The sequence below is a fragment of the Panthera onca genome, chromosome A3 (genome assembly GCF_046562875.1).
Source record: "Panthera onca isolate mPanOnc1 chromosome A3, mPanOnc1 haplotype 2, whole genome shotgun sequence".
Classification (NCBI taxonomy): Eukaryota; Metazoa; Chordata; class Mammalia; order Carnivora; family Felidae; genus Panthera; species Panthera onca.
Genome location: NC_138341.1, coordinates 66,678,933 through 66,693,183, shown reverse-complemented (window position 1 = coordinate 66,693,183; position 14,251 = coordinate 66,678,933). Strand labels below are relative to the sequence as shown.

At 33.7% G+C, this 14,251-nt stretch overlaps 1 protein-coding gene across 4 annotated transcripts in view; it reads right to left on the bottom strand.

Moving 5' to 3' along the window:
* Positions 1-14,251, bottom strand: part of RTN4 (reticulon 4) — a 72,700-nt gene that overhangs the window by 31,405 nt on the left and 27,044 nt on the right. Inside the window, exon 1 of one of the 4 annotated variants that reach the window (XM_078444484.2) lies at positions 4,766-4,994. The exons of the other annotated variants lie outside the window; for them this stretch is intronic. Coding sequence (XP_078300610.1) covers positions 4,766-4,799 — 34 coding nt within the window. The 5' untranslated portion in view covers positions 4,800-4,994. Of the gene's footprint in view, positions 1-4,765; positions 4,995-14,251 lie in introns of those variants that run through there. 4 annotated transcript variants of the gene reach the window in all.

Here is a 14,251-nt window from a genome sequence, read left to right as displayed (position 1 = left end):
CTGGGAAAACCAGTTAAGAGTCTTAGTAAGGAATTAGGAATACCCAAACTTGGATAAATAAATAGAAGAGAGAGGGTATTTCCACCAACGCTCCCACATAGAAGACTTTAAACCACAGATAGAGGAAAGCATTCGCAAATTTATTTTTTAATATAAACCTGGTTCTCATCAAGTGATTTAACTACTTAAAACTGACTATCTTAGAGTTAAAACCATCAGAAATGCATATGGCCGAAGCTTCAGGACAGACACTTCCATACATTTGTATAATACTTTGTACCATCTTAAAATAATAATAATTATTATTATTTGTATCATCTTTCTGGAGGGCAATTTTGCACCATGAACCAAAAGCCAAAATACTATAAACCAGCAATTTGGAAATAATCATGGATAAAAACAAAGATTTATATTCACTTTAGCATTGTTTATACTCGCAAAATCATGAGGAACTTGAATACTTAACTAGGGGAGATTAATTGTACATACTTAGAATACTATAGCCATTAAAACAATATAGAACATTTTTTAAATGAAAGGTATTTCCCCATTTAGTGAAAGATTACAGAATAAAATGTACCATATGTCCCCCAACACATACACACACACACCACTAAAAACACCAAAACAAAACCACTCCATGTGAAACAACAGTTTTACTCTTTAAGACACCTAATACAACAAATATGTATATACCTATATATTTCTCTATATATATCTGTATCTGTGTATATACAAATATAGTGTTGTGCTAAACCAAGATGTGAAAGAAATATCCAATGACTGCCTAAACATTGGGTTTCAACTAAATTTAGAATGGAAAGCAAGGACCTTCCTCCCAAAAACAGGTCTCAAAATTGATTAACTCCACAGTTCCCTTCTGAGGTACTTTCTGGCTTTCACAGGAGTTAAGGGAGGCATTTATTTCACACAGCAAGATTCCTGCTCCTCTCTACCTGAATGTCAGTATGCACATATAACTGTACCCACATATCGGGTCACGTGGGTGGCTCAGTTGGTCAAGCGTCCGACTCCTAATCTTGGCTCAGGTCATAATCTCAGAGTTTGTTGAGTTTGAGCCCCACGTTAGGCTCTGTGCTGACAGTGCAGCTTGGGATTCTCCCTCTCAAAAATAAATAAACATAAAAAAAACCTTAAAAACAAACAAACAAACATACCCACATACTTAGTTAACATTAAGCCTCCAAAGAAACTGAAAGTGGTTTATCAGAAGTAAAGACCAGGGGGCCAACAAGGACCTCTGCAAAGAAATATGTTCCACAAGTGGGCCAAAAGCAGTTCGTCTTAAGATCTAATCAAATTGGATTTTAATGCTAGAGACACTTCTGTCCCCACACTACAGAAACTTCTCTCAAAGATCGCCTACAGCGTGTTAACTGCCAAATTCAAAAAGCATTAGTAACCAAGGACAGTGTTGCACATGTTCCTAAAATTCATTCAACAGGGTCTGCAACCATATCTCAATCTTCATAGTAAACAGCTTTTCTGTAGTATTTAGCCATTCCAATTTCCAGTTCTTTATTATTAAACCGAACGTTTCTCTGAGCTTCAGAGAAATTCTATAGTCGTTTCAAATTTCAAGCTTCTAAAACTGAACTTGGCATCATTTGTGCCTATTTCCATGGACACTAAAAAGCACTGGCACTGCCAGTCTCAACGCGACTGAATCTCATGTTGTCCTTTGAAAACCTCCCTCATTCTAGTCCTACAAATCTATGTCAGATGTCAAGTATTACTCGCTTGAGTTTCTCAAATCTGTCACTTCCTTTTCATTCCTATTTCAGGCCAAGTTCGGGCACTATTTGCTTTAAATCTGGGCACAAATACAGTCATCCTAACTTCTGCCTCTAAGTACTTGAATTTATCTTTTACAGCACCCCAAACCAGTCTTTCAAACTGGATAATCATTTTATCATTCTTAACTTTAAAACTTCCAAAAGCTCTTTATTTCCTTTATGATAAAATCCAAAAGCCAATGTCCTCTGCAATCTGGTCCAGGGTATCTTTTCATAAAGACAGAGAACTTCAAAACTGGAAGCCTAGAAATCACGCAAATGAGGAAACTGAATCAAGACCAAAAAGGCTAAGTGCCTTACTCTGGCCAAAATTAAATTACCAGACCAGAAACTTAAAAACCAAGATCAGTATTTCCTAAATTTGCCTGATTATAACATTACTTACACCAAGATGTTTAATATACAGATTGCCAGACCCTTCCCCTGTCAATTCTGATTCAGTAGGTCTGAGTACAATCACAGGACTCTGAATATTTAAGAAGCACTAGGTGATTCTCTCTCATCTTCAGGGAAGTTTGAGGAAACCTGACCTAAATCTTGCAAATCTTCTACATTCTTTGATTGTATCAATCTTACCTTTCAACTACTGTCTTATAAATACTGTTCTATCCAAAAAGCTCTACTCACTTTCACTTATACCTTGTTTAGAGGTTATATCACATTTTTCCACCCTACCCAACCCTCAAAACCTACTCATTCCTTCCTATTCTAACCTCTTCAAAATCTTAATCAATGCTTTCCATATAACCCCAATAATCAAGTACCCATATGGATCTCAGGTATTATGTAAGTATGGTGCTAAGAATAGAAAACTGAAGATTAAAAAACATATAGAAGAATATAAATTATTACTATTGGTCTTGGCCTGAAAGATAAAATGCCTTACTTTGCCTAATCAGCAAAAACAACCAAACAACTTTTTAAAACACTGAAATCAAAGTATCTCTCATTTTTGTCACACTATTCTACTTCATCATCGTTATGAGGCCTGACTTGTATTTCAACCCTGGCACTGGAGGCAGGGAGGGGAACAGCAGAAAAAAATATGGACCCAAGTATTTTTTTTAAATGTACCTAGAGTCTAGATTTGAGCCCAGATCATAAAATGAAAAACACTCATTTCCTCACATATGAGGAAAACTCATTCTATGGCAGATTCACCTCTCAGTGATTTCCATTTAAGTTGTAACCTATAATCTACAACATTAAAATTAGCTGCTGATAAATAATAAAATAGAACTTCACCAGTAAATCAGAAAGACAGGTACCAAGCAAAAAAACAAAACAAAAAAAAACCAAACAAAAAAAACCAAAGACAAGCACTAAAATATTAAGCCATTCCATTTAACATACAGGCTCCCGGAGAGCTCTAAGAGTAAATATAATTTTATACTGAGTGTCTAAAAATAATCAAAATAAATCTCTGGCATAATATGGGCTATACTGGATCTTAATTTCTCCTGTGTCAAAATATCCCTAAATTCAGCAAGTAAATAACTTAAGATGTTATTAAACGGTCTAAGATGGAAATTATTAATACAGAACCTTCATATCTGCAGAGTAGGCCCTGATACAACTTTTTCCCTATTTTTAAGGCTTGTTTTATTGTACTGTTATCACTACTAACAATTTAATTATCAAAAACTAGTGTATCGATTCACCTTTCTTTTGTAATGCTAATGGTCAGAAAGATGAAATAAAAATCGTTCTTTTCCTTAAATTCCCATATAAAGAAACCATAAAGGTAAAATTTCAAAGCTGTATAGTTTTCTATTCTTTAAATTATAACTAATAAAAATCTTTCTAATATCTGAGTGTGAACTCAATCTCAAACTCACCTTTTCCCCACCTTTCTTTATTGAACCAATTTTTAAAAGGATGTTATGAACATTACTGTAATTAGCCCCACATATTGCTTTTAGAAACATTATTACCAATCCTGCTAATAATTCTGCCATAAAAGGAAATAACATTTTTTAGAAACTATAAAACTTGAATATGGCCAGAAAAAAAATTGTGTTTAGTAAGGTCTACATGGACTACTTAAAAATAGTTCTAATAATTGTTAACAATTTATTATGAGTGGTCAGATATATAGCCTACCACCTTCTCTTTTTTAAAAAAATGGGACACAACCCATTTTTAAATATTTTTAATATATTAAATATTTTTATTTTTAAAAATATTTTTTAATAAAGTATTTTTAAAATATCCATTACTGTCAACATTTTATCACTTATGGGCTTAAATTCTTACACAATGACCCACTGAGACTTGAAAGGATCTGCTGGGCTTTCAAGGGGGAGGAAAGGGGATCAAGATCACTGATTGGTTACTACAAGGACAAAGGTTAACAACTTAAATATAGACATGCATTTAAAACTACTGTGCATACATTTTAATGATTTCAAGATACATAAAAATATAATCTACTTAAAAAGTGAATGGTAATGACTTTAAAGGTTTAAACAGATTTCCAAAGAAGAAACAAGCTTATTGCAAACGCAGTATTCTGCTACCTACAAATCTTGGATAGAATTTCAGCTACACCAAATCAGCTTTAAAAAAAAAAAAAAACGTAGTCACAGAAAATGTCATTATGTAATGCAAAGATAGCTATGTACATTTATCACACCAAAGTGACCAACAAGTGAAATATGTTAAAATTATATTGTTTACAATGTGCAAGATTAAAGAATAGAACCTAATCAACTACAGGACTGTGAAGCCTAAATCAAATGCCAGTGAAACAGAACAGCATGACATTTCCTCATACACAACCAAATATAAAAACACATACCAAATAGCTGTTTTAATCCTTTACTCCTAAACCTTTCATAGGTTTCATTTTCAATCCAAAATGTGTCTAAAGTTGCAAAGTTTATTCATAGAAACATATTACCGGTCACACGAAAAAAACTGAAAAGAAGATTAAAAAGCAGATATACCCTTATCCTTCCAATTTTTCTTCTGACAGTCCATCTCTTGTCACGATCTGCCCCCTCCAGATGCAATTATCAATTATGCATACCAACAGAAAAGCTGCAACTGCACAAATCTACCCTGTGAGACATGAAATATCCGTTTCCTCAACCGAAGTCTGCAGTCTCTGCTGCACAACTGCAGCAGGACTGAAGTCACCTGACGTCTTCTGGGTGTGGAACAGTCTGACGCAGTGCAATCTGTAACTAGGCTACTAATACTCAGGCACTACCGCCTTCTTCCTATGTGTTTATTGTTCTAGTCTTTTGCTTGTTGCTCATACCAAAGGGAGCTACTTTTGCAGGGGGAGGGGAGTGCTACCAAACAAAGGAAAGGAAGGTTGTTCTTGTGACACAGTTAACCATTGATTATATGCGAAATGTACTTACAGCCATATGCAAGTTTTTTCTTTTCGTACATGGGTGAATTATGCTGCTGGTTTTGTCTCATTTAAAACTCTAAAATCAATAGTTATCTAATAAGATAAAAATGGACTGATCCAAAGAAAAGTAATAGCTTAAATTTCAACCCTGGGAAATGCTGAATCTCTTCTTACTTTCTCCCGTTTATTAAGGCTTAGAGCATTCAGCATTTTGTATCCTTATGAGGGTATAAGTAGAGAATCACAAAGTCAAATTATTAATGTTTACTCAGTGTATGCTACTTCAAAAGAAAAAAGGTTTTATTTTATCTCGGGAGTCTCATCTTTCTAATGTAATGTTCCCTAGTTTTTCTTCTTTTACAATTATGGAAATCCAGACTTAAGAATATACATTTATTCCTAATCATCACCTGCTATAACTCAATCTTTCAATAAATATCTATCAAACATTACTGCAGGTACTATTAATAGACCCAGCTTGAAGAGAAATATTCATGTGCTAATTATATCATTTGCCTTGGGAAAATGACCTAAGACCAAACCAGAATTGAACTGAAAAATACAAAAACAAATCTATACATAGAATTTCTGAAATTTTTGCTCAACTATATAAAACTGACATTCATTCCAGTGCAGAAAATTATGTCTTTACAAATGTTCCACAACTGGCTGAACTGATTCAGTGTTTAACCAAGCAAAGGGCAACATAAAATGAGAAATCAGCTAAAACATTTTAAAATGTGTAATATAATGAAGTATTATAAGATATATAGTCTATGTACTATACTTCTTAAGACTACATAGCTACACTGAAATAGGTATAATATTTTCTGGAACTTCCTGTAAAAAACTCTGCAAAATCCTTAGTATCAGAAGTGGCCTGGTCAAGGACTCAGTTCTTTCACTATCTGCATTTCTAACTCCATACATAAAAAAAGCAAAGTAATTTTTAAAGAGTCTACTATTCTAAGCTTAAAAGTTAATACCTAACTTTAAATTTTATTCAATGGACCTATGCATAATGGAGTATTTGACAACTCTGTTGCTAAGTTATACTATGGCTAAAAAAGTCTGGCTTCTCCAAACAATAGTTTGAAATCTCAAACTATTCAGTAAGTATAAAATATTTCCATAATACTTATTTTCTAACAATGAATCCTTTGAAACTGAAGACATGTAAATACTTTTGTATTAGAATAAAGCACTCAAAAATAGTACCCAAACTGTTTTCAAGTCAGAGATTACTACACAAATAGGAGAGAGGGGGGAAAAAAGATTTCTTGAGACAAAGGTATTTACCATTTATACTTTTCACCTGCGCTGGTACTTGATTTGACTCAAAATATTTAATAACAGTCTCAGAGAGCAAGAATGTGTAATAATAACCATTTACCTACATATTAAATACACTTGGGGCACCTGGGTGGCTCAGTCAGTTAAGCATCTGACTTAGGCTCAAGCTGTGATCTCACGATTCCTGAGTGAATTCAAGCCCCACATCGGACTCTGCTGACAGCTAGCTCAGAGACTGGAGCCTGTCTTCGGATTCTGTCTCCTCTCTCTGTCCCTCCCCTGCCCGCACTATCTCTCTCTCACAAAAATAAATAAAACATTACAAACAAACAAACAAACAAACAAAAAACATTAAATACACTTAAAAGCTCCCCTGGTAGATTAAAAGTCAAAACAGGAGCCTTAAAGTTTGATCTTATATAATGACATCTAATTCTTTAATTATTAAGATCTTTGCAATTGAAACTACTAAGTTTACAGGAAAAACTAACTCATGTAAATCATGTGACATTTGCCCATTTCTTTCTTAAAAAGTTTTAAAAGGGTTCAGTTTGGTTAGTTAAGCAAAAAAGTAATTAAATATAAATACACAATAAATAATACAAATCTGTTAAAAATATAAAACCATATGGGCTATGCTTATAGTGAGGATCAAATGAGTTAGTGTAAGCAAAAGGCCTTAGGACAGTGGCCTGACAAAAAGTAGGCCCTATATAAGCCTTAGACATTATTGTTATGCTACAAATAATAGTCAAACTAGTAGGGACGAGGTACATAAGCCACATCTAAAAAAGCATATATATTAAGCCATTCTAGGGACTAACCCAAAACCTTTCTAAACAAGCGCAAGCACATGCGCACACACATGCACACACATACTTTGCTACACAGTTCTATTATACTCCAGCTCAGAAAAATTTTTATAGGGAGAGTTTATAGGTCCAACATTAAATCCCAACATAACAGACAAATAAAGGACATAAATCTGTTAGAAACTTACCTTCATATTTTGTTTTCCTTCAAATATTTAATATTTCGTTTTTAAAAAATGAATACTTTCAAGGACAATTTTCAAACATAAGAGATACATCCCAACTTGTAAAACAGCACTTTGATTATTTGGGACAGAAACCTATTTTACCTTAAAAGTAAAGGCTTTCAAAGGAGGGGGCCACAGAAGATTCCTTTATTTACAATGCAAGTAAAATAAAAGTGCAGTCTAATTTTAAGTCTTACAGCATATGCAGAGGAGTGGAAGGCATTTTCCTCTTTAAAACTCAAAATCAGCCTTACACAGAACTTTTGAAATAAATTGTTCAAAGTCCATATTTGGCAACTTCCCACTCCTCAATATCCACATCCCCAGTACTTCTTCCAAGCATGAGAAAAATAAATGAAAACCTGCCCAAGCATAATCCTAACTCCTTCCCAAAGGATATCATGCTCTAAAATTACCTAGATATCTCTTTTCCTCATACCTTGAATAAAAACTCTCATTTTCTTAGTGTAATTAACCTCACCAGTAGAATCATATGATTAAATCATTTCCTGCTAAAGAATAAAAATTCCTTTCTCTGTAACCTTTTAATGAAGTGTGTGTGTGTGTGTGTGTGTGTGTGTGTGTGTGTGTGTGTGGCTTGCATCTGTAAGTGGCAAGATTTCAGACTCAAGACTGTATTTTGGAATAGGCAGCAATACCTAAGCAGTAAGTCCACTCCAGCCAGCTTTCCCAAGATATTCCTCCTTTTCCATTTCTTTCCTTCCTCTACTTCTCAATCCCAGAAAAAAATCAAGTTTTTATTTGTTTTTTTTCCCCACAATATTTAGAAATCAAGGGAAATAAATGAAAAAGAGGTAGTCATTTAGATTTAAAGTGTTACTAAGTTGGGGATTGCTAGTATACCATTCTTAATAGCTAAAATAAGTATTTCTACTTTCTGTAAACAGAGAACAAGATTCTTTTTTTTGTTAATAAAGAAACAATTATGGTTACACAGGAGTTTCAAACTTATTTAAATATTTAATTATTCTGAGCTATACAAAAATATGAAACTAAACATATGTTCCATTACTGAAAGGTATTAACCAATGTTGCTTAATACCATACGCAGTATCATAATGCCCTCTATGGACTAAATTATAGCACTTCAACATTAACTACTAAATTGAATCTTAAGACATGGCAAAATACTTTAGTCTAGAAAAATGAATGACAATACAACCTCAAATGGGAAAAAAAAGAGCATTTGAAAGTCTACAATTTCATGTAATTTGCTAAAAATGAATATGAAAGTCCACAGAGAAAGAAATTTAAAGTGATACTACCCAGAACTAAATAAATGCTGGCTTCATGTATTATAATCTAAAATAAATATACAAATTCCAAAAGATCCAAAGCATTTCTAAATTTGGAATTAAAAAATTAATAGTCACTAGGCTCTGGACAGATGTTTTAAAACTTTTCAGTTTTCACTAAAGTAAACAGGTTTAGGGGAATCTTAAAGGTCATTCCATAATGTTTAAAATAACATGATTCAAGCATTGTCTGATTCAACACAATGTGTCAAAATCCTTTTATAAAGTCATTTGTTAATATAAACCAAATATCCACAACTCACTAAATTTCTCTGATCATCTGAATTTATTCCATATGGTCAATTACAGAACATTCCATAGACCTCACTTTCTATATACAACACTAGATGGCACCAACACCCATAGTACAGTAGACTGTCTAATTTTCTAGGCATGCAATCCAACAAAAACTATGTTCTTAATTTTCTGGCTCTTTCTGCCTGACAATAGGGAACTAGAGATCAGAATATAACAGCAATAGAAAACAACTCCACCACCAAGAACACATGTGGGATAAAGGGATCTCTGAGCAGTATTCAAAATAAATTTTAAATAGGTAAGAATCAAGTATAAAAATAAAACCATACATACATACATACATACATAATTTTCCTATGTGAAAACTGAAAATGTCCACTAAAATATAAAATAAAATAAAAATTGTTTGGAAAACTGTAACATAACAGGAGTTTGCATCCATTGTACAAAGAGCTCTCATAAAATCAGAAAAAAGATGAACATCTAAATTTAAAAATGGGCAAAGGGTATGAACAGGCAATTCACAAAAGACATAAAAATAGCCAATAAACACATGAAACATGTTTACTTTTACTAACAATCAAAGATCAAAACTTCAAGATACCACTTCAACCTATTAAACTGGTAAAGGTTTTTCCTTTTTTAAGTGCCAAATTCAGAATGTCTGGAAGGATATCTAAGAAGTAAGTCCTAGCACAGGACTCTGAAGGAGTACAAGGTAGCTTGTTGAGACAGGAAGAAGACTTCGTGTCATAGGGCTCTTTGAATTTTGTATAATATGGAAGTATTACCTATCCAAAAATAAATAAATAGTATCAACTGTAGGTGGTAATGGAGAAATGGATGTTTTCTTACTCTTTTGGGGGGGAAAAATTAGTACCATTTTTCTGACAGCCAAGTTTTGTCAAAACTCTTAAAAATGGTCATACCCATTTACCTAGGGTTTATTTCTAGTAATTTATGAAAAATAGTAATTCAGATATGTAAAATATTTAAATATAGGTTAACAGCAGCCTTATTTATAAGCTAAAAAGTTGGAAACCACCTAAGAATCCAACAATAGCAAACTAGTTAAATTATATACATATTTTATATACATACTTATATTTATGTATATATATGTATACATATATATACAAATTATATACATATTTATATACATACACATGAAATGTAAGCATTAAAAAATCATGCAGCAGCAGAATAAGGACATGGAAATGTCAGCATTATATAAGATACTGATTTTTTTAAAGCTATAAACAATATGTAGACTATGATCCCTATTTGTTAAAACACATTTTTTTTACTCCATTCATAAAGTATCTATATGCATTGAAAATAGACAAGAAGAATATATTCTAAAATACTAACAATTACTATATCTGGGCAATGTGATTACAAATTTTTTTCATCTCAATAGTTTACTTCTCAAATTTGTACAATAAGCATGCATTACTACAGAATGTTTCATGTATCATTGATCTGACTTTACTGATAGCAGGTCCTTCAGACAAATTCTAACTACTAAGCTCAAACAGATTAAAACATTTGCTTAAGGTCATACAGCTATAATCCATAATAAAGCCACGATTAGAACTTAGGTCTGTTAAGATGCCCAAAATGAAGTCTTTCAACCACACTACTGTCACCTTTTATAGTACATATTTCATAATTATTTTCAATCTGTACTGGGCTCATAGTGAGCACTAAATAAATCCTCATTAATTTGATATTTGTTTAAGTCACATTTGTTGAAGTAAATATAATTGATTCTTTTATTAACAACAGTGCATTTCTAATTTAGCTATATTTACTAACAGATTCCCACCTAAAGGTATTCTACTCAATTTGTTAGATTAAGCGTGTTAATTTTTCAGGGTACTTAAATTTCTTCCTTCTTAAAAAAATTTTTTTTAATGTTTATTTATTTTTGAGAGAGAGGCAGACTGCAAGCAGGGGAGGGGCAGAGAGAGAGGGAGACACAGAATCCAAAGCAGGCTCCAGGCCCTGAGCTGTCAGCACAGAGCCCGATGCGGGGCTCGAGCCCACAAACTGTGAGATCACGACCTGAGTCGTTGGAAGTCGGATGCTTAACAAACTGAGCCACCCTGGTGCCCCTAAATTTCTGACTTTTATCAGATTAACTGCTCAGTGTCAGAATCAAAGTCCAACTAATAATTATCAAAGTATCCTAAATATGCTTACTAAAAATATATTTAAACCAAAATACCAAACCTTAATATCTGTAAAACTTTACTGAGAAATTGCAAAGGCTATAAATTCCTAAATTAATAATAAAAATGTTAAGTTATAAACACTATCTAAAGAAAGCTCTTATTCATGAACACTTTAAGAAGCATATATAAATCTGCAAACGATAATTTTTAATTCTTTACCTAGATAAAAGGGCCCCTTTTAAATGAGTCCTTTATTATGGCAATACTTTATTATGGCAATACTACGTAGATATCACATACTTTAAATAAAATGAAAAAACAATCACGTTGTTGGTTGTTTACACTTCACTCACCGAAAGTTCTAGCCGGTCAGCAAAACAATCCATACTCTAATTATGAACTAAAAATACTCTGTGCATCACTGGCAAACCAACAAACCAACAAACATAGTAAACAATCAATGTCTTTGAAGTGAAGATGTCAGTGGTTTGGATGAGAGACATTAGCACCTTTCCTTACCAACAGCCTACCAACAATAAAGATAGGAGCTGTTCACAAGAGGGTTATTCAGTCTCTACATGGAAGCAAAACTGTTACCTTCATTTTGATATCCCTACATATGGAAAATCATGTGAGAAAAATATACATGGTAACCCAACTTTCTTGACTTTTAAAACCTGTCTTAACATTGGTTACAACACAACATGTATGTAATAAAAGCACAGCACCTCAATTGCTGCAAAATTTAGCATAATAAATGCTCATTCCAAAATGGAAAACGACTGAGAAGGGGAGAAATCCCTTCTAGGTTGGAATCCGTTATTCACCTGTTGGGAAAAAGATTTTCCTTGTGGAATGATCTTCCTTTTGGAATTAAGTTAAGATTACTTAAGAAAGTTATAGCCCAATGTCTGGAATACAGAGGTTCAAAAGTATTGTGCTTACTATATAATTTGCTATGTAACTTCGAGAAATAAGACTAAGTCCCACACAGTGGTGCTGTCATTCATAAAATGGTTCCTTCTTTCTCATCATAGAGACTATGTCAAAGTGCTTGATGTTTAGAAGATTTCCTATAAATGGCAGCTCCCTTTTCCAGATAAAATGAGAAAAATTCAGCTTTTCTCAGTCTTTGAAAATTCTCAAGTTAAAAACCTCCTAAATAGAAAGAAAACTTAAACAAATTGATCTAACTATATTTCAAATGAGAATTATAACCACACTGAAGGCTGGGGAAGAGAGAAGGAAGGGGGAGAAAGGAGAGGTAACTAATCCAAGTAACTTGTACTTGACTATATACATTCAATCTTGGGCAGGATTGGGGTGTAGATTTGCAGAATAACTTTGAATTATTTTATTGTGTTTACTATAACGATATTAGAAAACATTCTAAAACTATCTTAGAAATATTAAACGATCAAGTAAATGAGTAAATGTGTTAGCTGCCAGGGTTCTCACTACAGAAGGAACATACAAATATGAAAGGAGAGAAGAAAGAAACAATCTTCTGGAAATAGACTCTCAACTAAAAAGAATCAGGGATCCTTCAAGAAATGATTGATTTCAGGGCTGCGGTAGAACAGACATAGATGAGCCTATATTTTGTTAGGCTAGAAAGTCGGAAGAGCTTCTCTCTCCATCCCAAAAAGAAGGATAGCTGCACATCCTTGGGCCAACCTGAACAGGGCCCTTCTAATCTGGGACAATTTATAAACAAAACAATTAATGAATTATAATTCAGTAATGAATTATAAACCATTAGGGGGAAAAGAGAAACTTATAAATCCATATTTGTAATTAACTAATCAAATCACAGAAAAGCAGAATGCTAACAGTGGCAGAATGCCATGGAATGACTGATAAATGTGAAGGGAGTGTTGGAATTGAAAAATTATCATTTTGCAACCTTAATGGTAAACAGTGACACTAAATCTAGGAGGGAATTTTGATGGGGAGCAGGGTATCTGTAGTCTTGAAATGTCACCCCTCAGACTGCTTATTAGTTCCAAGGGAAGAAGAAAGCAATTATACAGTAAGGAAATGAGGGCCACCTTAACCAGATGATAGAAATTAACCTCATCAATGAGGGACTTAATGAATAGTGGGTACCTTCAGATATGATACTATGAGAAGGGTAAGGGGTACTACACATCTTCATTTTGGCCATGAATCCAAAACCCCAATCGAATCTCTGACAAACAGCAGACAAATGTAAAATAAGAACATTCTATTAAAAAGGGAGATGGGGGCGGGGGGCGCCTGGGTGGCTCAGTCAGTTGAGCATCGACTTCGGCTCAGGTCATGATCTCACTGTGAGTTCGAGCCCTGCGTCAAGTTCTGTGCTGCCAGAGAGCTCTATGCAGCCTGGATCCTGTTCAGATTCTGTGTCTCCCTCTCTCTCTGCCCCTCCTCTGCTCATGCCCTGTCTCTCTCTGTCTCTCAATAATAAATAAACGTTAAAAAAAAAAAAATGGGAGATGGGGAAGAGCCTACACTTAAAAAATGTTAATGTAAGGGATAAACACTGGAAATGTAACAGACAAAAGCAGCCAAAAGCAACATGACAACTAAAAGCACAATTTGGCCCTAGACTGGATCTTGTAGTAGATGACACTTGTACAGGACACATTAGGTCACAACAGACACACTGGAATACAGATAGATTAGAAAAAGTACTTTATCAATGTAAATTTATGAAGTTAATAGATGTAGTGAGGTTATAGAAGAACATGCCCTTTTTGAAGAACTTAAGGATAAAACAATGTATATAACTTACTGTCAAATGGTTCAGGAAAAACACCTATCAACTCCCTCTGCTCTCTTCTTTACATTCTTCAACTTAGATGCCACAGTCCATCACATCAAACTACTCTCTTACTATTTATTAATCCTCAATTCCTTTGATTCACTCTCCTTCCACTGGGCCCTCTAGCAAAACAGAAGCTTGAATCAATATAAGCATTTGCCTTCCCTGAACCTATACCCAG